The sequence below is a fragment of the Pongo pygmaeus genome, chromosome 10 (genome assembly GCF_028885625.2).
Source record: "Pongo pygmaeus isolate AG05252 chromosome 10, NHGRI_mPonPyg2-v2.0_pri, whole genome shotgun sequence".
Lineage (NCBI taxonomy): Eukaryota > Metazoa > Chordata > Mammalia > Primates > Hominidae > Pongo > Pongo pygmaeus.
In genome coordinates, this window is record NC_072383.2 from 106189252 (window position 1) to 106213090 (window position 23839).

The following is a 23839-nucleotide window of genomic DNA, read 5'->3' on the forward strand; positions in this document are numbered from 1 at the left end:
GCAGGGGGTCCCTGAGTTGGTTAAGGACACTGGGAACCCAGAAATGGAACTCCCTTCCAGGAAGTTTGCTAAGAGAATGTGTGTGACCAGCACTCCCTGCATTTCTAAAAGCATCCAGGAATCTCCAGTCCCCCCATCGAAACCAAACACAAACCCCAGATGTCTGCTTTGCCACTGCAAGAAAAATATGTTTTCCCTTGCATAGTTTTCAGTCATGACAGCATAGACAAACCAGATCAATATTGTACCAATGTTATATTCTTAGTTTTGACAAAGGTACCATGGCTGTGTACTATGTTAACATTAGGGGAAGCTGGGTGAGGGGTAAACAGGAACTCTTTGTATTATCTTTGCAACTCTTCTGTAAATCTATAATTTCAAAAATAAGTTGAAAAAAACAGACACATATCAGCTTATTCTTAAACATATTATCCCTGTGTTCCATTGATAAGATCTCAACCCACAAAGAGCTTTTAGTTTAGTTGATGGGCAGGAAAGTGCATTGAAAACCCAAGACAGAAAGTCACCCATAAGGGAGCTGATTAGGTAGTCAACAAACATTGATTAAATATCTACAATGTGTCAGGTTCATACTGGGACAGGATGTGGGGATGTAGCAGAGACAGAAACCACTGAAGTCCCTGCCCTCATGGAGCAAAGCGTGTTCCATGGGCACCGGAGGGGAGGGAGTGAAGCCATAGTCCTAGGCTCAGGAGAGATGCCATGAAGGTGGCGGCCACCTGACAGCCCCTGAAAGATGGACAGGGTTTAACAGCCACTCATTCTTTTCCAATCACCAGTTGGAGAAAGAATGTAATTGTTCAAAACACTGTTTTTTAACTTTAGAGTTTTAACTTCAAATTAGCTTACGGTATAATAGGAGGGTTTAAATTAATAAATGTAAGGATATACCAGTGCTATATTTCAGAGCTGCAGGGGAAGAAACAAGGTATTTCCATTGTCAGGAGAGCAGAGTTTTTTTGTGAGCCATGGATTTGGGTGTGAGTCTTTTTTATCTCCTTTTTATATCCTTGTTCAGGTTCAAAGCACTCCTCTCCAGCAAGCCGACAAATGACGGCACCTGCATAGAGATCGGTTATGTGAAATACTCCATCTTTCAGGTGAGCCCCTGGTGTGGCCTGGACTCTGTGCTGCGGGGCACAGGGCACAGGTGGTTGCCTCAGATCTTCAGCCTGAGGATTGGCCACTTGGAGAAGTCCTTGGAATGAGCTGTCAGTCTCTTGAACTCCTGGCCCCTCCTCACAGTGCCCTTTCTGTTTCCATCCATTCATCCCTGCAGCATTAACTGAGTGCCTGCTATGCCTGACACTGTGCTAAGGGCTGGGGACACAAGGATAAAGGATGTCCCCTCCTGGGGACTCAGAGTCTGGGGAGGGGGTGCGGTGACTGAGTAATTCATCAATTACAGTATACAGTTGAGTACTCAAGAGAAGTGAGCCAATGTGCTGCAGCAACTCAGACCAGGGGAAATAAAGAAGACCTCCCGGATGAGGTCTTACGAGCCAGAACATCCAAGACTGAGAAGTTAGTGAGCCACAGGAAGGATAGGGCTCAAGAAAGCTGGTTAGAACATTCCAGGCAAAGAGAACAGCATGTGCGAAGTCCCAAAACTTTGGTTGAGCTCAGCGTCTTCAGGAGCTGCTGTGCTTTTAGGGAATTTGTATCATTTTAGCATTAGTCTAAATCGACCCCAATTAGGAAAGGAAGGCTTCTTCATCCAAGGCCAGATGACATGACCATGTCTCCTTCTGTTTAGGGGGAGTTCATGCCATGAACAATGAGTTTTGGTTTATGTGGTTTTTCTGAGGGGCACCGCAACTTTTTTCTCTTTTCCACCTTCCTTCAATTATGCCTGATTCATAAATCCTGCTCTGCAACAATGTTCTTGCAGCTAATAGAAATTCACTCACTCCCCAGCCGGCTTTGCCCCTGTATTTCTACAGCTCCAAGACCCTCCAGGCGCATGAAGGCTGTGTAGGCCCCTTGGTCCCGCCAGGCTGTCTTCCCACCTTCCAGGGTTCATAAGACAATGTGGGTGACCTGGGGATAGAGTTTATAGAATGCCTATAATCCCAGCACTTTGGGAGGCCAATGTGGGCTGAGGTGGAAGGATCACTTAAGCCGAGGAGTTCGAGACCAGCCTGAGCAACATGGCAAAACCCTGTCTATTAAAAATACAAAAATTAGCCGGGCATGGTCACACACACCTGTACTCCCAGTTACTCAGGAGGCTGAGGCTGGAGAATCACTTGAGCCTGAGAGGTCAAGGCGCAGTGAGCCATAATCGCGCCACTGCACTCCAGCCGGAGCAACAGAACAATGCCCTATTTCATTTAAAAAAAAAAAAAAAAAAAAAAAAGGTTTCCAAAGATAAGATAAGCCTGGGTGAGCTGTCCCCCTGAGGTCAGGAGAGTAGTGAGGAGGCTGGAGCCCCAAGGTGGGCCTGGGGAGTTGGCATACTCCAGACATCCAAGTGCCCATGTCCCCTCAGCCTATGCCCTCCCCACCATTTTCTACTGAGAACAAAGTGGTCATAACCCTTTCCTGAATGGCAGCTGTTGGGTTGGAAAGCTGGGTTCCGTGCAGCTATGGCTTTGCTTTGGATGGTGATGAGGAAATGTTTGTGGAACCATGAGTAGTGAAGCACTGATCTGTGCTTACACGTGTTATCTGGATTGTTATTCCTTTTTTTTTTTTTTTTTTTTTTGAGAGAGAGAGAGAGGGTCTGGCTCTGTTGTCCAGGTTGGTGTGTAGTGGCACAATCTTGGCTCACGGCAACCTCCACCTCCTGGGTTCAAGCCATCCTCCCGCCTCAGCCTCCTGAGTAGCTGGGAGTACAGAAGTATTTCATCACGCCCAGCTAATTTTTGTACTTTTTGTAGAGATGGGGTTTTGCCATATTGCCCAGGCTGGTCTCGAACTCCTGAGCTCAACCAATTCACCCACCTTGGTTGGCCTCCCAAAGTGCTGGGATTACAAGCATGAGCTACTGCACATGGCATTATCCCCATTTTTATAGATGAAGAAACTGAGGCCCAGAGAAGCTGAATGATGTGCCCAAAGTCTTAGTTCTAGTTAGCGATAGAGCCAGGATTTGAACCCAGCCTGCCTGGTAGCAACGCATGGGGACACTGTTCTAGAATACCCTTTCTAAATGGGAATGTGCTGAGAGTAAGAACAGTTCTCACATCTTGAGCACTGTGTGTAAGGCTCGAAGCCAGTGGTTCTGAACCTCAACTGCACATTAGAATCACCTGGGAGCTTTGACAATTCCCAATGCCCAGGCCATACATCAGACCAATTAAATCAGAATCTAGGGGTGGGGCCCAGGCATCAGCATTTTGAGGTCTCTCCCACCTCCTCCCAGTATCCCAAAGTGCAGCCAAGTTGGAGAACCTGTGCTCTCAGTTACAGCATTTCTTACACATTAGCAGCTCTCAGAATACTTGGAGAAGGGTGGGGTTCTTGTTAAAACACAGAGAACGTTTTAAAATGCAGATTCCTGGACCCCACCCCAGAGTTCCTGATTCTGCAGGTGTGAAAATTCATATTTTAACCTTTAGTTTCAGGGGCACATGCGCAAGTTCGTTAAATTGTGTGTCATGGGGGTTTGGTGTTCTGATTATTTTGTCACCCAGTTAATAAGCATGGCACCCTCCTCCCACCCTTTACCCTCAAGCAGGCCCTGGTGGCTATCGTTCCCTTCTTTGTGTCCATGTGTACTCAATGTTTGGCCCCCACTTATAAGTGAGAACATGGATGCAGTACATGGATGAAGCTGGATTACAGGCATGAGATGGATAAGTTCAGGTCTCCAGCTCCATCCATGTTGCCACCAAGGACATGATCTCATTCTTTATGGCTGCATAGTATTCCATGGTACATATGCACCATGTCAGAATTCACTTTTTTTTTTTTTTTTTTTTTGAGAAGAGTTTCACTCTTGTTGCCCAGGCTGGAGTACAATGGCGTGATCTCGGCTCACTGCAACCTCCGCCTCCCGGGTTCAAGCGATTCTCCTGCCTCAGCCTCCTGAGTAGCTAGGATAACAGGCGCCCACCACTACGCTTGGCCAATTCTTTTTGTATTTAGAGATGGGGTTTCTCCATGTTGGCTAGGCTGGTCTCGAACTCCTAACCTCAGGTGATCTGCCCGCCTCGGCCTCCCAAAGTGCTGGGATTACAGGCGTGAGCCACTGCGTCTGGCCCAGAATTCACATTTCTAACAAGAACCCAGGTGCTTCTGCTGCTGCTCTGGGACTGTCTCTGAGAACCACTGCTGCCCCTCACCTCATTTCATCCTTCCAGCTGCCCTGCGAGGTAGCCATAATCCCCACCTTACAGACAAGGGCATGCATTCAGAGAGGCGGAGTAAGTGGTCCAGGTTCCCACTGCTGCTCCTAGCAGAGCTGTGGTTCAAACCCAGGCCTGGCTGACTCCCAGACCTGTTCTCTTAAATCCTCCCTTCTGTGGGCACCTGGGCCCCCCCCGCTAAACTCACCCGGCCCTGAGGAAAGAATCTTTTGGCCCATTTGTCTGGAGCATGAGCTGGAAGCTGGAAAATGTGTGCTCCCCCAGTGCTCATGAAGGGGGAGCTTACACTGTGAAGCCTGGGACTAACTGGGGAGGTTCCTGTAATAAGAACTTGGCTCGTAGTAGGCACTCAATAAATGTTTGCCAAGCGGCCTCACTGAATGAGACCTCCATGGGAAAGGGCAGTCCCCGGAGGAATCCCGGGGCCTGTAATTGCTTTTGACGGGGGAAGGTTTCCTGGCCACATTAGACTCACGTTACTGTAATGGGAAGGGAAAATTAACAGGCCCCAGGGACTTTTCCATGTGCCCACCCTTTCCCCATAAAACAAGAAAAGCCTCATTTGTGGCTTGAAATAGGCCAAGGAGGGCTGAATGCGACCCAGCAGGAGGCTCCCAGGGGCCAGCTTACTTCAGCCCATGCTGACAGAAGAATTTTAGTAAATGAGCCTGCTTTGGGTCTCCTCCCCCAAGTCTGTTTAACATCACACGCCGGCAAGGGCCAGACGCAGCTGAGGCTGCACCTGGAAGTGGGGGCCTCCGCAAAGCTGTGGTTGCCATTTGAATCCCTGCTTCAATGCAGGTTGGCAGCTGCCAAGAAAAACAACTCCACAAACAGGTCCGTTGGCCTAATAAGCGTTTGTTTCACCCCCTTGCAGAAAGGCTTGTGCCGGCAGAGTTTGAAGGAGGCCTGGGCCAGCCCAATTTAAATTCCATTAGCCCCAGGATCTCCGTCCACTAAGCAGCGTTTCAAGTCAGCAACCCCACCTGGAATATAGGAGACCACGTGCTAGAGAAATGCTTTGTAAATGTTCGGGGCGGTCATTATTATGGCTCTTATTGTTATTTGCTTAGCATTTATAAATGAAAACTGCTAGGAGAATAAATTGATTTTAATAAGGCCCAATCCCAACATTTGCTGACTTGATACTTTAAATGCTTATGACCCGTCAGGGTGGGAGAGGGGAGGGTAAACAATGCTGTGTTATTGCACAAATCCTCGGATGCCACCACCATCTCTGCGACAAGCAGGTGGTCACAAGAGCCCAAAGTCGGTATGTGGGAGACTCAAACACAGAGAGGCGAGGATTCGTGTTTATGGGTAGGGTGTACACACTGCAGGCTGTTTGCTTGCTGTGTGCCAGGCCCTGGGATACAGCGGTGGGCAAGACCTTGTTGTGCCCTCTGACTCTAGTGAGAAACAACACTGCAATGGAGGATGATGCACCATTGCCTGATGTGACCTGCGGTGGGGTGGAGATCTGAGGAGGCGCCCCACTGGAGATGACCACTGACTAGATCCAGAAGGAGCGGGCAGAGCTCAGTGGACAGAAGAAAGGGACGGCATCCTAGCAGAGGGAACAGTGTGGGCAAAAGCACGGGACTAGAAGAGAGGGTGGGAGGTTCTGATGCAGGCAAGCGGTTGAGTAGTCCGAGCATAAAAGGCAACTTTTGGCCGGGCATGGTGGCTCATACTTGTAATCCCAGTGCTTTGGAAGGCCCAAGGCAGGATGATCACTTGAGCTCAAGAGTTCAAGACCAGCCTGGGCAACATAGCGAAATCCCATCTCTACAAAAAATACAAAAATTAGCCAGGTGTGGTGGTACACACCTGTAGTCCCAGCTACTCAGGAGGCTGAAGTGGAAGGATTGCTTGAGCCCGGGAGGTGGAGGTTGCAGTGAGCTATGATCACACCACTGCACTCCAGCCTGGGTGACAGAGTGAGACCCTGTCTCAAATTAAAAATAAATAAAATATTAGCCAGACACGGTGGTGTGTATGTGTAGTCCTAGCTACTTGGGAGGCTGAGGTGGGGAGATTGCTTGAGCCCAGAAGTTTGAGGTTACCGTGAACTGTGACCACACCTCTGCACTCCAGCCTGAGTGACAGAATGAGACCCTGTCTAAAATAATAATGATAAATAAGAATTTTAATAAAGCTATAAACAGTATTTTTAAAATAACTTACACATGTAAAAAGCAGTCTGAGACCAGTCGCAAAGACTTTCAGATGGCCTGGGTGAGAACAAGGCAGCATGTAGCAGAAACAAGGGAAAAGATTTTTCAGCCTCAGAGAAAATTAAAAAGCTGACATTTGCAGAGGGTTTGCTATGTGCCAGGCCCCTGCTAGGCCTGTTCTATGCAGTGACTCATTTGGTCTTCATCACAATTCCATGAGGCAGGTAACATTATCCCCACTCCACAGATACGAAACTGAGACACACAGAGCCTAACTTAATTCAGGTCCCCCAGCTTTTAAGTGGCAGAGCCAGATCAGAAACTGAGGCAGCCCAATTCCAGGCTCACTGCACTTAGTCAGTGTCCTATATTAGTCACAGACTGTCAGCCTGAAGGGACCATCCAGGACAACCCAGTCCAGGCTCATTTTACAAGTACCCAAAAAAGGGAGGTAACCAGTCCGTAGATTTTGCCCACACCGCTGCCTTAGAGCCAGGGAGGTAAAGTGAGTTTGTCAAGCATACAGGTAGAAGACAATAGGGGCCGGGCACGGTGGCTCATACCTGTAATCCTGGCACTTTGGGAGACCGAGGTGGGCAGATTGCCTGAGCTCAGTAGTTCAAGACCAGCCTGGGCAACACGGAGAAACCCCGTCTCTACTAAAATACAAAAAACTAGCCAGGCGTGGCAGCGTGCGCCTGTAGTCCCAGCTACTCGGGAGGCTGAGGCAGGAGAATGGCTTGAACCCGGGAGGTGGAGGTTGCAGTGAGCCAAGATGGCGCCACTGCACTCCAGCCTGGGTGACAGAGCAAGACTCCATCTCCACACACACACAAACACACACAGACAATACGAAGTGGAGGAGACTGGGACAAACCACCTAAAAAATTAACACCCAGTTGTCCTAGGAGATAATATAGCAAAGTCAGATACATCCATTGGCCCCATTCCATTCAAGGGACACCAGTTTGCCAAGCTCTGGAAACTTCGCCTGCTGTTTGGACATCGTGAGTCACATGAATAAAGAACACCCCGACTAAGGCCATTGACATCGTTAGTGATACACAGAAACCCTGGACCCCTCATGGCTTTGCCATGGAGCTCGGCACATTGTAATAAGGAGCAGGTGGCCCTATGGCATCCCAGAGTCACCCTCTGGGACTTCAACAGGAGGCTTTGAGTCAAACTGGGCCATGTTCGCAGGGGAACGACCCTCTGGTGCAGGTTCTGAAAGCCACGCCACTTGTGCAGCAGTTCCGCACAGCATAACTGGGGCGGGAAGTGGGAGAGGACCCCGTGATTATCATGCGCAGATGGAAAGGCCGTCATGAGGAGCAGCAGCTTAGGGCTGTTTAGTTTGGTCTTGGGGGTGGGCATGGAACTGGGGGTGGGAAAACATATGGAGACAAGTTGCAACAGGTATCAAACTATCTGACTGATGAAACTGTTCAAAATGGACAGTCTTCTCCCCTTAAGGTAGTGAGCTCTTGGTCACTGGTGACGTGGAAATGGGCAACCATTTGGAATGGATGTCCTAGAGGTCTCAGGAACTAAGCCTGAGTTTGGACATCCACTGAATGGCTTTAAGATGATGTGTCTTTGCCGTTGACACTGTTCTCTGTGTTTTCTTCCAGCTGGTTATGCAGTATCTCTACTATGGTGGCCCAGAGTCACTGCTCATTAAAAACAATGAGATCATGGAGGTAAGGGATCCATCGTGGTGTTGGCTGTCACAGGTCCCTTGGGTGAGTGGCACCTCTGTAAACTTGGGTCACCAGCCTGCACGGAAGTGTCTGGAAGGACCCATGTTGGGTTTTCATTTGGATGAAGACTTGGGGCTCTTGTTCCTTCCTGACTCCTCAGTCCTCCCAAACAGGAAGGGCTTCTCATCAGAGACCTTCCCTGGCAGGCTGGGGTGCTAGTGCACTTGCTTGCCTGACTGCTTTCAGTAGCTACTGAGTGAAACCCAATGTTAACTGGCATTGATGGTAAGGGGGCAGGGAAGGGAAGGAATTTGACTGAAAAGTCTGAGGCTACAGCTGAGGCATTAATAGTGATATCATCAGGAAATATCCTAGATGACGTCTTCTCCCTTGTCACTTATAAAAGAATTATATCCCCTAAAATCATCCCTCAAATCACAACACTGTCCGTTCTTCCAAGATGCAGAAGCTGAGGGCAGATGACAGTCTCCTCCTGGCTTTCCTCAAACTGAGCATCCCACAGTCATGCAGCCCACGCCTGCTTCCTTCACTCTCCCCCGCCTGCTTCCTTCACTCTCCCCCGCCCCCTGTCCGCCTCTTGTAATTCAACTGGTTCTAGCCCCGCCTGTCTAGGAGCCTTGTTTCTGCCTGCTTTTGTCCAAAGCCAAGATTTTCCCCTGTTCCTTGCCAAAAGTGGAAATCTTGTTCATTTTCCTAATTGAAACTGGGAGCTTTGAACCAGAAGCCAAAAATCACCCCCAATTAATCCTCAGCAAAAGAGCCAGGATCACGGTCAGTTGTCTGATGTCTAGGGGGTACCTGGCTGATGTCCAGGTGCCTGGCTGACGAGAGATGTCAGGACACAATCAACTGTTCAAGAGCAGACCTCACACAGTGGTTACAACACAGATGCTGGGCCAGACTAGTCTAAATCCAGGCTCCACCACTTCTGAGCTGTGTGACTGTGGACAAGTTACTTAACCTCATATCCTCAGCTTCCTCGCCCATAAAATGGGGATAACTATCTACCTCACTGGGTTTTTTAGAGGATCTTAGAAAAGTGTTAAGGTGCTTAGAACAGTGCCTGGCACACAGTGATCGCCATTAGGACTATGTATTCACTGCAGGCCCACTTATCCTTTCTTCTTATTCTGTGAAACCTTCCGTGGTCACTCTCTCCCCACCCCAAACACACACAAACGCAGACACACATGGACACACAGTGACTCTCTGGTCTCCCTGGACTACTCCTCTGACGGTTTTAGTCTTGAGGATGTGGGCTCATTTGTAAACAAAAGTGCGATGGTGTTTACAACTAATTTTTTTGTGTGTGTGAAACAGAGTCTCACTCTGCCCCCAGGCTGGAGTGTAGCGGTACAATTTCTGCACCTCTGCCTCCTGGGTTCACGCCATTCTCCTGCCTGAGCCTCCCAAGTAGCTAGGATTACAGGCACCTGCCACCACACCCAGCTAATTTTTTGTATTTTTATTAAAGACAGGGTTTCACTATGTTGGCCAGATGGTCTCGAACTCCTGACCTCAGCCTCCCAAAGTGTTGGGATTACAGGCGTGAGCCACTGCACCCGGCTGTTTACAACTAACTGATCACAACCAGTTGTGGATTTCTGTGTTCCTTCTCCACTCCCACTGCTTCATTTGTCTAGCCTTAACAAAAATAAAAAAAAAATTTTAACTAAAAATAAGGAATGTACATTTAAATCATTTCAATCACACAGAAGAGTTTTGAATACAAAGCAGCTGCCCGGGCCCACCCTGCCCTCCCTCTAGTCCCCATTCCCAAAACAGGTCCTTTGAACTCTTGCTCTTAGCTCTTCCTTCCCCTCCCCAAAGCCTGTCATTCTCTCAACACACATCTGTCGAGCATCTCCCAGGCCAGCACCATGCTCAGGGCCAGGTTACGGCAGTGATGAAAACCGACACAGATCCCTGCCCTCCTGGACTCTAGTGAGGGAGGCAGATACGACGTCACATCTGGTGTGCTGTGACTCTGAGGAGTGAGACAGGGCAAGGAGGAAAGGAGGACAGATGGGATGGAGGGAGGCTCCTCTGAGGAGGTGACATCTGAGTGGAGACCTGGATAACAGAGGGAGTGAGCCACCTCGATATCCATCTTGCTGATAATACCCTGATTTTCACCCTTATTTCTGGACATAACAATTTTGGGCATTTTGGGTTGACCGCCTGCTGTGATGGGTATGAATTGAGTTCGCTTGGTCCTCCCCTCCCCCATCTTCCCCTACAGTGGAATCCTATCTTTGTCCTCTTCCTCTAGTGTTACCTTTGTGCATCATTTCCCGTCCCCCACCTGTGACACTGCTGTGGAAGATGAGGGTGAGGACTGTCTCACCGCTGTAGTTCCTTACTGTTACCTCCTTTCCATCCACCTCCCAGCCTCTAACAGACTCCTTTTGTGGTTTTTAGCTTCTGTCTGCTGCTAAGTTTTTCCAGCTGGAGGCTTTGCAGCGACACTGTGAGATTATCTGTGCGAAAAGCATCAATACCGACAACTGTGTGGATATTTACAACCATGCCAAGGTAATCAATCTCATTCTCGTGCAGTGCACACACAGGAGCGCTGAAGCCGGGGAGGCTTTTCCTTGGCAAACACAGAGGCAGGGCAGAGAGCAGGTGCTGGGCCAGTTCTCTCAGGGCTAAGCTGCTGGCCTCTGCCAAGGTCTGCTTCCTGCCCTAGAAAAGATGCCTTCCACCTCCCCTCCAGAACAAGGAAAGTAGGAGCCCAGAAGTTTCAAAGGTAGAGCTCTCAAACAGTGCTTCTTAGACTCTCATGGGCATATGACTCATGTCACAGACTGATTCCACAGGCTGGGATGGGCCCTGTTCGGCTTTTCTAACAAGCTCCCAGGTGATGTCTCTGCTGCTGGTCTAAGGGACACCTTCTAAGGTTCTAGAACAGTGGCTGTCCAATCCAGCAGCATCAGGGAACTTGTCGGAAAGGTACATTTTCAGGCCATACCCCAGACCTACTGAATCAGAAACTTGAGGGGGGACCCAGCCACCTGTGGCTTTGCATGCCCTCCAGCTGATTCTGATGTGTGCTCAGGGGTGAGAACCGCCCTTCCAGAATTGTTCTCAATGCCAGTTGCACTTTAGAATCACCTGAGGACTCACTTAAACTTCCTATGCCTGGGACCCATCACAGACTCATCAAATCAGCCTTTGGGAGTGGAACCTGGAAAAAGGTATCTTTCAAAGCTTCCCAGGTGATTCTCAGATGTGGCCAAGATTGAGAACAGGCTGTAAGCACTGCTGAAGTCTTTGGAGTCTGCTTAATCAGGCGGACCCAACACCTGTCTACTAATTAGAATCACCTGGGGGAGCTTTCTGAATGCCAGTGTAGTCCCCCACCCCCGATGACCTCAGCAGTATCCCCTCAGGGAGCCCAGAAATCTATATTTTTAACAAGCTGCTAGAGTGACATCAGCCCTCAAACCAGTCTTCACTCCCGTTTTCAGTAACCACTGATTTCATCCAATTCACTTCATCAGTGGGGAGACTGGGCCCAAGAGAAGTAAAATACTTTGTCCAGGTACCACTGCATTTTGTTCCACGTGCTGAGCACAGGGGGGATTAACAGTTCCAGCAAGAAACAATAAAACCAGTTAAGATGAGGAGTTAGGTTGTTTTATTTATTTATTTTTGAGATGGAGTTTCACTCTTGTTGCCCAGGCTGAAGTGCAATGGTGCAATCTAGGCTCACTGCAACCTCCTCCTGGGTTCAAGCAATTCTCCTGCCTCAGCCTCCCAAGTAGTTGGGATTACAGGCATGAGCCATCGCACACGGCCAAGATGAAGAGTTATTTTATTTTAGGAGTTTAAAGCAAAATTTTCCGTTTGGTATAACTGGAGTCCAGTACACATGACTCCCATATCACACACAGCTCTGGACAGTGACAGTGCATGTGAATGACGCTCCTATTGCTTGTTGTGAAAAATCAGATTGCATTGGCCGGTCGCAGTGGCTTACGCCTGTAATCCCAGCACTTTCGGAGGCCGAGGCAGGTGGATCACGAGGTCAGGAGATCGAGACCATCCTGGCTAACATGGTGAAACCCCGTCTCTACTAAAAATACAAAAAAATTAGCCGGGTGTGGTGGCAGGCGCCTGTAGTCCCAGCTACTCAGGAAGCTGAGGCAGGAGAATGGCATGAACCTGGAGGGCAGAGCTTGCAGTGAGTGGAGATCGCGCCACTGCACTCCAGCTTGGGTGACAGAGCAAGACTCTGTCTCAAAAAAAAAAAAAAAAAAGAAAAGAAAAATCAGATTGCATGTGAGATGCTACTTGCTTGTCTTAAGACAGCATTCAGTGAGCCCTTGCTTAGAGCCCTGTTGCATCTTGTTTTTAAATCTTCACTACAACCCTTTTAGGTAAATGCTACACTAGTCCCATGTCATAAGGAGACTGAAGCACAGAGAGGTGAAGTAATTTGCTTAAGGTCACACAGCTAGTAATGAGATTTTTGTATTATGGTAAAATGTACATAACATAGAATTTGCCACTTTAACCATTTTTAAGTATACAGTTCAGTGGCAGTAAGTACATTTGATTGTTGTGCAACTATCACTACCATTCATCTATAGAATTTTTTCATCTTTCCAGACTGAAACTGTACCCTTTAAACACCAAATCCTCATTCCTCCCCTCCCCCAGGCCCGTGTATTTACCATTCTACTTCCTGTCTCTATGAATTTGACTACTCAAGGGGTGTCACATAAGTGGAATCATGCAGTATTTGTCTTTTTGTGACTGATTTATTTCACTTAGCATAATGTCCTCAAGTTTCATTTGTATAGTAGCACGTGTCAGAATTTCTTCTTTAAGGTTGAATAATATTTCATTGTATATACATGCCATATTTTGTTTATTCATTCATCTATCAATAGACACTTTGGTTGCTTCTGCTTTTCGGTTATTGTGAATAATATTGTGTTGCTATGAACATGGGTGTACAAATATCTGTTCAAATCCCTGTTTTTTGGGGGGGGGTTTTGTTTGTTTGTTTGTTTGTTTTTTTGACACAGAGTCTTACTCTGTTACCCAGGCTGGAGTGCAGTGACATGATCTCAGCTCACTGTAACCTTTGCTTCCCAGGTTCAAGCGATTCTCCTGCCTCAGCCTCCCAAGTAGCTGGGACCACAGGCACACGCCACCATGCCTGGCTAATTTTTGTATTTTTAGTAGAGACAGATGCTTGACATGTTGGCCAGGCTGGTCTTGAACTCCTGACCTCAGGTGATCCACCAGCCTCAGCCTCCCAAAGTTGCTGGGATTACAGACGTGAACCACCGCTCCTGGCCTCAAATTCCTGCTTTCAGTTATTTGGGGTATATTCCCAGAAGTGTAGTACTGAGATTTTTGAACTCAGATTTGTCTCACTCCAAAGCACAGGTTCTTAACCCTGTGTTTACTGTCTGGCTTAATAAATGTTGGAAATATTTTCAATAATCCTTGATACTCAAGATTTTCTGATTGGCTATCAGTAAATCAAAAAGTACAGTCAGTCTCCATTGTACGCACACACACACACACACACACACACACGCACTTGGTGTTCTAGTTAAATGAGGATTATACCAAAATCTGGTTTCTCAGGACAGAAGCATTTTTTTTTTAATCTTAAACTGATTACTTTGCAGAAGAGAGGGCTCTCTCTCTCTGTACCAAGGCAGAGAGCCTGATTAGCCTTGTGCTCCTCTGCCCTCTTCCTTGACCATGGTCACTCAAATTGCCCCATGAACTTGACATCCACAGTGGCTGTTCTGTGGCCTACCAGTGTTTCACAATCCCATTTTAATCTTTTCAAGTTCGTTGTCAGGCAGCTTCTGTAGCATATCTCGTGATTTAATAATGTCGCCTGATGCACTGGGAGCCCTGGCTGGGAATACAGGCTTAGACCACCTATGGCAGAGAAACTGCCTCTTTCAAACATATATATATATAGAGAGAGAGAGAGAGACCTACAAACACCCCTTTGCAGACAGGGCTTTGGCTTTTACAGACAACAGCTCTGCCTCCGCCTTCCAGGCCACTACCTGGAGTGTTTCCAAGATAAATATCTGCCCTTTATGATAGTCACGTGGAAGGCAGGGCAATGCCAGCCGCCCCTGTCCTTTCTGTGCACTGCTTCCCCTGTGCTGTGGATGCTGCAGCCCGCTAATGGTCACACACCATGTGGATTTGATTACTGGCAGATTGTGCTGCAAATAGAGGCTAGTTTAGTAAAAAGAGTGGTAAAGAAAGAAAACAACACTTGAGTTTGTAACTCCAGGAAATACAGGCGTTTAGATGCTAAGAGCCACGTTCCAAATGTCAACCAGGACCTCCGCAACGTTACCTCTGTATTACATCTAACCGTTTGAGACAGCTGTGAGATTTTATACAGAGGAGAAACCCATTCCACAAATGCATGGCTTAGCCAGCTCTTTTTTCCTAGTAAACCTTTCCCAAACTATTCAGTCATGAAAGGAGGCCCTGGAGCTCCTTGTGGCCCTTTCAGGGTGTCTCTTGAGAAAAAGAACAAGCTGGTTCATCAGATTGAATCTCAGCTGTTGTGGTTAAGTTCAACAGTGCATCATGATAGAAAGAACACAGGTCTGGAAACCAAAGGATTTATTCACTAGTGTTATTCAGTAGCCAGTATTTCCTAGGAGCTGTGTTCATCAGAATATAATAAGAAATTAGAGGAACTGGGCACAGTGGCTCACGCCTGTAATCCCAGCATTTTGGGAGGCTGAGGTGGGAGGATCACTTGAGGCCAGGGGTTTGAGACCAGCCTGAGCAACATAGTGAAACCCCATCTCTATAAAAAAAAATACACACACACAAAAAAATAGCCGGACATGGTGGCGCACACCTCTAGTCCCAGCTACTCAGAAGGCTGAGGCAGGAGAATCACCTGAGCCCAGGAGGTCAAGGCTGCAGTAAGCAGAGATCACGCCACCGTACTCCAGCCTGAGCCACAGAGTGAGGCTCTGTCAAAAAAAAAAAAAAAATTAGACATGGTCTCTGCCCTCAAAAAAATAATCTAGGACAAGGGTCAGCAGAAATGTTCTGTAAAGGGCCAGATAAATATTTTCAACTTTCCAGACCACATAGTTGGCTTTGTACCTACTCAATTTTGCAAAAGGAGCCAGAGAATATGTAAATGAATGGTATGGCTGTGTTCCAATAAAACTTTATTTATAAAAACAGGTGGTGGGCCACATTTGGCCTTCAGGCCTATAGTTTGCCAACCACTGGTCTAGGGAATGAGAGCTCCAATCCCAGTTCTGTTAGTAATTAGTTGTGTGGAGATAGGCCAGAGGCTGATATACAGTCACCATTCAATAAATACTATCAAATACTATCAATGTAGGTATATATTATGCTTTTATTTTCCACTAACTTGTGCTGAATGACACTAATATACAAAGCAAGTGCCAGGTGTGCTGGTTGGGGGTGCTCACTGTGTCCTCAGAATCAGATAGGCAACTCTGAGCCTCAGTTTCCCCACCTGTACCAGGAAGCCTTGTACTCTGTGATTCTAAGAGCAGGATTCATGTTGAAAGAATGAAAAGATTTCTAAGCCAGGTGCAGTGGCTCACGTCTGTAATCCCAGTACTTTTGGACGCCCGCCTTGGAGGCTGAGGCAGAAGAATCACTTGAACCCGGGAGGTGGAGGTTGCAGTGAGCCAAGATCATGCCACTGTGCTCCAGCCTGGGCAACAGAGTGAAACCCTGTCTCAAAAAAAAAAAAAGAATGAAAGGATTGCTAAGATCCCTACCAGCTCCAGGATTTGTGCATCTATATGGACATTTGTGGGATAACTAGCCCACTCACTGATAAACTTCATCAAGCTTTATAAGCCTCTTGGAGACCACAGAATTACCACATGCATCCCTGTCCTAAATGGCACAGCAGAGCATGATACCCCTGTAGTCCACCCCCTTGCTTCTGTAACTCGAAAACTGAGGCCCAGAGAAGTGATTTGATTGGCACAAGGCCAAGGAGTGGAGGAATGGACTCTAACCCTTTGATAGGATGAGCTGCAAAGTCACACCCTATGGGTGTGTGCTGGGGAATCAGAGACATTCTGCAGCCAGTCTTCCTTAGCAGGTGTGTGCCATCATTAGCTCTGAAGGCATAATCTGAAAGGTGCTTTTCGGAAGCGTAACCATCTCCCATTTCCTCTCCACTCTCCACAGTTTCTTGGAGTCACAGAGCTCTCAGCATATTGCGAAGGCTACTTTCTCAAAAACATGATGGTCCTCATTGAAAACGAAGCATTCAAGCAGCTCCTGTATGACAAAAATGGTGAAGGGACCGGCCAGGATGTGCTCCAGGACTTACAGAGGACGTTGGCCATCAGAATTCAGTCCATCCACTTGTCGTCTTCCAAAGGTTCCGTGGTATGAAACACCCAGTGCAGGGAATGCTTCCCGGGAACCTTCCAGTTCTCCTGCCGCATTGGCTTTACACAAACACAGACAAATTCCACCTGGCACCTGTTTTTGGCTGGGCCAAGGAGCTGCCTCTACTGCTCCCACGTGTTCCTGTTGAAAAACAAAGGACTTTCCACTGGTCTGCAGATCAGATCAGCTGGGTCCAGAGCTTAATGGGCAAGTGGACAACCAAGTTAACCCCAATCGAAAGCACCCCTAGGACCATTGAACACCCACTGCCGGGGACCACTGTCCAGTGAATGGATTGAGGCCTTTTAAAGGTCACTCAGGTTCCAGGTTGACAGTTGGAGGACTTCACCGTACCAACCCTGAAGAGATTGTATTACACATTAAGGACCTTGGTAGCTGTGCTTCAGCAAACGTCAACCATGGTAGCAAATTGGTGAGGCTGTGACCCATAATGAGGAAATAATTTGGCAAATTTTTAGGGGTGGGAACTTTTTAAAATGTTCGTTTAAAAAAAAACAAAAACAGGGCAGTCTTGTAGTTTAAAATATATTTCTAAAAGCTTAACAGTTCGTTTTCAACTAAATTGTGTTTAGGGATCTGTGTTTGAGATTTTTCTTTATTTCTTTTTTTTTTTTTTTTAAATAGTAAGTCACAGGTCCACACTGTGTAAACGTGCATCTGATAAGATACTGCTGATATTCTAAACAAGTTGAAATAATCTTGCCTTAGTGATCATGATTACACAAAAGAGGTGCACTGCCAATAAGTATCTCTAATTCAATAGTTGAAAGCAACCTGCATGCTAATCGTGGTTTCGGGGTGAGAATAAAACACCCCCACATAACATGCATTTGCATGGGCCCGAACCTGTGAAATGTTACGTTTGTGCTTCATTTTTGCCAAGGTAAAAATGTTCCATCATTTCTAGCTAAAACTCCATTTGGTGAAACCAACATATCCATTTCTTTTCCTAGTTATGGATGATTTGGGGATGCTTTTGCAGAAATGTGTTCATAGATGATGCTGAATGGGGGGAGGGGGGGCAGCACGTCAGAGAATTTACTATTAATCCCAGAGTTTTCTCTGTATTCTCAGAAGATGTTAATAGTTTGTTACTAGCCAGAGAGTATGACTATGTTAGGTTATTTTTAAAGATGAAACATGTATGATAGGATGGGTTCTTTCTGTATTCTGAGAGTGTACAGTACAGGATTACTATAATGAAAGTTTATATCAACAGGGTTTCGTTGGCTCTGCCATATATTATAAGCAAAAGAGATTGGTAAAGTGCCACAATATTCCAGATAACTTTTCAGTTGCGGCCTTTCTTCTCGTTCTTTAATTTGAAACCTAGATACATGCAGTAAAAACTAGGAGAATGACTTTTACCCTTGGGGACGGCCAAGTTTTGTTGATAAACCTGTTTCCTAGCATGCCTTCAGGAAGTTGTGCCAGAACCTAGATTGTGAAGGAGCCACTGTTCTTCTGTTGTACGAGCTCCCTGAATGATTGTTCAGAGGACCAATGTCACATCGCTTCATGGGCGTGGCCCATGGAGCATCTGGGTGACATCTGTCTACAGTATTGGCTCTTCTGTGAGGCTGATACACAAGGCCTCTCTTCCACATGGTCATTTGCAAACCTCCCCCAGCCCCTACCATCCAATGTGGAAGGAAAACAAGAACTGCCTGAAGAAGAGTCCAAGCTACAGATACACAGCGTGTGCACTGCGGCTGTCACCTTCCTCCTCCCTCTTCTGTATCCTCAGAGATGCTGCGTGGATGTTTCCTTAACCTCAGCTGATTTCCCTGTGAATGTCTAATGCTAGTTCAGGGCCTCCAGGCATTGATTTGTACAGTGGCAACTCCCAATGGGGCTTCTGTTATTGTTTGGTGTGCTTTCTCTGTCATTAAAAGAAATGATTTTCCCAGGCCGTGCATCATGTGTGTGGTTTGAGTGGGCTCTTTATCCCAACAGTTCAAGCCTCAGAACTTCACTCAGTGAAGAGATTGGACAATGTGGCCCTGCAGAAAAAGCCAAGGGAAATGAAGATGCCAGATAAAAGACAAATGTTCCTGTTGCTGGCGGTGTGGCAGCCAAGCCCTAGTCCCCACGCTACATACACTTCTGAGTGATGCCCTTGGATATTTTTCCCATCAGGCAGAGAAACTACAGGTGCCACCATCTGAGCCACTGCCATAGAACTGCCTAAGGCAGAGAACTCGCCTGCAGAGGGTGGAGTTCTGGCTGTCACTCATGTGCCTTGATGACACTTTTTGAGGATGGGGGGATGAGAAGGACAAGTTATCTCCACATGGTGTGTCCCCACCAAGGGCCAGCATGAGCTGATGCTAGGGGATGGTGGCAGCATTATGGGATGGGGGTGGGGGTCATGGAGGGACACGCAGCTCTCTTCTTGGGTGTCATCATTGCTGAGGTCAAACCAAGTTCCCAGCAGCTGTGCTGTGGCTCCTGACCCAGTCTGGGCCCAACCCAGGCATGTGTGCAGATAAATCCCCCTGGCCAATCCACAAAAACCTACAAGCAGGTCAGGGGAGAGGCCCAGCCAGCCCTGGGAGACCTGGGCCAGTGAGGCCCGGTAGAGAGCTCACATCGCCCCACCTCCCAGAAATGACTGCTCAAGCCCACTTAGCAATCCAGGTCTGTTCCTTCTTTAGGAAGCAACCGAGTGCCAGGGGCCAGAACTGTGAGTCAGGCCAGGAAAGCAGAAGGTCGTTTTATTTTTGACTGTGTGTCACCCTCGGTGTAGCCTCACGGTGAGTAGGTATTTTTGATTTATTGCTTTTAGAATGATAAAGTGCATGCTACCCCATTTGCCTTTTACTTGTCTGACAGGTGGCTTTGACATTCAGGCCTCAGCAAAGTCCATACAAGGGCGCATTAGCATCTTAGGGTGTGGAGGAAAGCGCGGGGGGCGGTGGGGGGCTGCCTGCCACAAGTTCCCTCCACCCCTTCTATTTGCAATGGGACACTGGAAGGAGTGTGTACGTGCAGCTGCCCCCAAGAAACACAAGGACCCGACTTAGCTTCTGTGCCAACCCCCATGGCCATTGGTCTTACATATACCATACCTGGATATCATTCATTCTCCTCAAAAGAAGGAGAATCCACTCAAAATGAAGATCAGGATGTGAGCTCCCATCACGGAGATGCCCAGGCAGAAACCGGAAGACGATGCAGTCAGGCATGGGGGCGGGGTTGGAGGAGGAGCTCTGGGACCTCCTCTGCACTGAGATTCTGTGATTCTGCTTTTGTTCTGTGTTCCCCGTTCTGCGATTCTGCTTTTGGATCTCACATTGTTTCTTCCTGTAAAGCCCCGGGCAAAAAGTGCTATCTGACTGCATGTTGTCACACAAAGACTTTCATCACACAGTGTTTTGCCAGCATCGGGCTGTGTGGATAAAGGGTTCTTTGAGAAAATCTATTTCACGAGTCTTGGGTCCTCTGCCTTCAGAATTTAGCACCCAACTCCCTCCACCCCCACCTTGAGTCACAGATGAATGAATAGTCGCAGAAGTGCTCATATCCTCCCACTTCTAGTTCTTTCTGCCTGGCCCCTACACAGCCTCCAAGGCCAGCAGTTTCTTGGGTTTCTCCACTCAGGGAGACATCTATTGAGCACCTTCTGTTGGCAGCACTGATTGCTGAGCCCTGGACTCCAGCACAGACCTGAAAACCCTGTTCCAACTGGATCCAACCCATGACTAGCTTTGAGACTTTGGACAAGTTACTTACTCTATCTAGTACTCATCTTCCTCTTCTGAAAAAAAAAAATGGGTTTAACTATAACTAGTGGCCAGCCGCTGTGGCTCACGCCTGTAATCTCAACACTTTGGGAGGCCAAGGTGGGCAGATCACTTGAGATCAGCAGTTCAAGACCAGCCTGGCCAACATGGCAAAACCCCATCTCTACTAAAAAATACAAAAATTAATGGGGTGCGGTGGCGGGCACCTGCAATCCCAGCTACTCGGGGAGGCTGAGGCAGGAGAATCGGTTGAACCTGGGAGGCAGAGGTTGCAGTGAACCAAGATTGTGCCACTGCACTCCAGCCTGGGCAACAGAGCAAGACTCCGTCTCAAAAAGGAAAAAAAAAACAAAAAACCTATAACTAGTGAATAGTGTTGTTGGGAGGATTAAAGGAGATATTTTGTACAAGTCCCACACTGTTAGTAGCAGGCAAAAGGCTTTTCTAAACTTCTAAGACTGAGCAGAAGGAAGGGGAGATTGATGATTCATACAAGGAAAGGAAGGCTAATGACTTTGCCTTCATTTCTAGAACTTTCTACGGCAGCGGTTCCCATGGTAATTTGTGATTCTCTAGGGTTTTGCTACTTATTCTGAGGAGTATAGGGAAGTTCCCCCCAAGCTGAGCTCTTTTGTGATTCTAGTTCCTAGCACAGTGCTTCACACAAAGTAATCAAGAAATGTTTGCAAATGGAAGCCAAGTACACCTGGATTTCCTTTCTTACAAACATCATATTTTCAAAAGATTAGAGTTGCAGGGATTCACTCTTCCAAATTCCTTGTCTACACAGGAATGTGAGATTCACATGTGTGACTTGGATGACACAAGACTCCCATGGTGTGTGTCTAAGGTCCAAGACCCCACAAATGGCTGAGCAGGGCCCACACCCGCCAGAGCCAACTCTCAGTCCAGGGCTTGAGGACCACGGCTCTGTGGAGAGGGAGAGGGTAGCCACAAACCCGCAAATGAAACAAACTGCTAGATATCCCTCCAGAAAAATCTGGGACTGCTGTCCTCATCAAGTTAGTAGGCAAACCCATATGCCCTGTGCTGCCACTTGAGTGTGTGGACACTCATCCCCCACCCCTCCACCAAGAAACCTCCCTGGTGGAACTTCACGTCACCTCTGTTCCTCCCAGCCTAGCCAATGCCTTGAATAAAGCAGCACGTGCCTTTGGCCGGGGCCATTGCAGAAGCTGCTATGATGCCTATTTTTTCCACCCTCTTTAAAAATAACTCAACAGATTTTGAACTTCCTGCTTGGCAGAAAAAAATAGAACTCATACTCAGCAATCACATTGCGCTTTAGTTCCCATCACTGATGAGGCAGGCAGATAACGAGTGCCCTGTGAAAGGACACATCTCCAAGTTTAGCCCTGAATCTGAAAAGACAATCTGTCTGCGTGAATAGGCAATTAGAAGAGATGCCCTGATGTCATTGATGCGTTCTTTGGATGTTGCTTTTCAGAGTTAACCTTCAGATGAGTTCTGAATTTTAATGCTATGGAAAACCTCTGGGATGAAGAGCTACAAAGGGAAGAGACTGATTGGTACAATGGAGGGGCTCTGTGCTGGGCACCACATCTCACCCCTGACCCTGAATCTGTCATCTGCTACCTGGGTGACCTTGGCCAGGCCTCTTCTCCATCAGGACCTGTTTCCTCAACTCCTTCTGACTTGATGTCCTGTGGGCCTAGACTGGAACCTGTCACACTCTCCTTACCACACTCCTATATTAGAACCTTGTGAGAACATCATTTTGTGTAATAGAACATTCCAGATTGCATCCAGGAGGATTTAGCAAAAGGGACCTTTTTCATAATTTCACAATGATGCCTTCAGCAAAACAGGCTCCCAGCAGGAAACTAGATAAAAACGTTAGAATGAGGCTTCAGCTATCTCACCATGAAGATGGCATCTCTCTAGATCATTGCTACATGACTACCATCTCCTTTTTGGTTTGGGGTTTTTTTTTTCACTTTTTATTTTGAAACAATTACAGATTCGCAGGAAGTTGCAAAGATAGTACAGAGTAACCCAATGGTGACATCTTAGATAAATCTAGTACAATATCCAAACCAGGAAGTTGACATCGCTACAATGTGTGTGTATGGTTCTGTGACATCTTGTCACCTGTGGATTCGTGTAACCACCACCACGGTCACTCTCCCCTCACCGCAAAGATCTCCCTCATGCTACCCCTTTGGAATCACTCTGGCCCTTCCTCCACCAACTTCATCCCAAACCCCTGGCAACCACTAATCTGTTTTCCATCTCTATAGTTTTGTTATTTCAAGAATGTTATGTAAATGAGACCATATAGTAAGTGGCCTTTGAAGATTGGTGTTTTTATTATTATTATTATTATTGACACAGGGTCTCATTCTGTCGCAAAGGCTGGAGTGCAGTGGTGCGATTTCAGCTCACTGCAACCTCCGCCTCCCAGGCTCAAGAATCCTCCTGACTCAGACCCCCAAGTAGCTGGAACCACAGACATGAGCCACCATGCCCAGCTAATTTTTATTTATTTGTTTATTTATTTATTTTCGTAGAGATGGGGATTTTACCATGTTGCCCAGGCTGGTGTCGAACTCCTGGGTTCAAGCAATCCTCCCAACTCAGTATCCTGAGTAGCGGGACGACAGGCATGCACCACCACTACCAGATCACTTTTTAAAAAAATTTTCTGTAGAGACAGGGTCTCGCCATGTTGCCAGGACTGGCCTCAAACTCCTGAACTCAAGCAATCTGTCTGCCTCAGCCTCCCAAAATGCTGGGATTACAGGTGTTGGCACCTCAAACAGCAAGACTGGCTTTTTGCACTCAGCAGAATGCCTCAGAGACCCATCCAAGGAGGCTGCACGTATGGAATGTTTACTCCTTTTCATTGCTGAGTAGCATTCCCCAGCATCCTGTCCCCTTTTAACCGGAGAGAGACAGGGGCTTTCTCTGTCACCCAGGCTAGAGTACAATGGCATGGTCACAGCTCACTGCAGCCTCAACCTCCCCAGGCTGAAGCGATCCTCCAACCTCAGCCTCCAGAGTAGCCACAGGTGGGCGCCTCCATGCCTGGCTAATTTTTTCATTTTTTGTAGAGATTAGGTCATATTATGTTGTCCAGGCTGCTTCTAAACTAGGTCTTTCTGTAATTGACCACTTCTAGACATCTCACTGATGGTGTAGGGCAGTGCTTCTCAAACTTGTTAAAATGACTCCATGGGGCTGGGGTGGGGCTTGAAATTCATTGTTTCTAACAAGTGTCCCAGCGCTGCTGCTGCTGCTGCTGGTCCAGGGACCTCACTTTGAGTAGCAAAGGTGGGGAGTCTGGAAGTCAGAGATTCATCTCAAACCCTTCATGCTGCCAAACCAACCTGTGACACCTGTTCTGTCACCTGGCCTTTCTGGAGTCTCAACCTTGAGGGTTATTA

The 23839-nt window shown here is 47.4% G+C and overlaps 1 protein-coding gene across 2 annotated transcripts in view; it reads left to right on the plus strand.

The window, feature by feature from the left end:
• Nucleotides 1–18574, plus strand: part of ABTB3 (ankyrin repeat and BTB domain containing 3) — a 346648-nt gene extending 328074 nt beyond the window's left edge. For both annotated transcript variants that reach the window (XM_054442678.2, XM_054442680.2), the window contains 4 exons: nt 1040–1121; nt 8146–8214; nt 10657–10770; nt 16438–18574. In XM_054442678.2, coding sequence (XP_054298653.1) covers nt 1040–1121; nt 8146–8214; nt 10657–10770; nt 16438–16647 — 475 coding nt within the window. In that variant the 3' untranslated portion in view covers nt 16648–18574. The remainder of the gene's footprint in view (nt 1–1039; nt 1122–8145; nt 8215–10656; nt 10771–16437) is intronic.
• Nucleotides 18575–23839: the final 5265 nt, after the last annotated feature.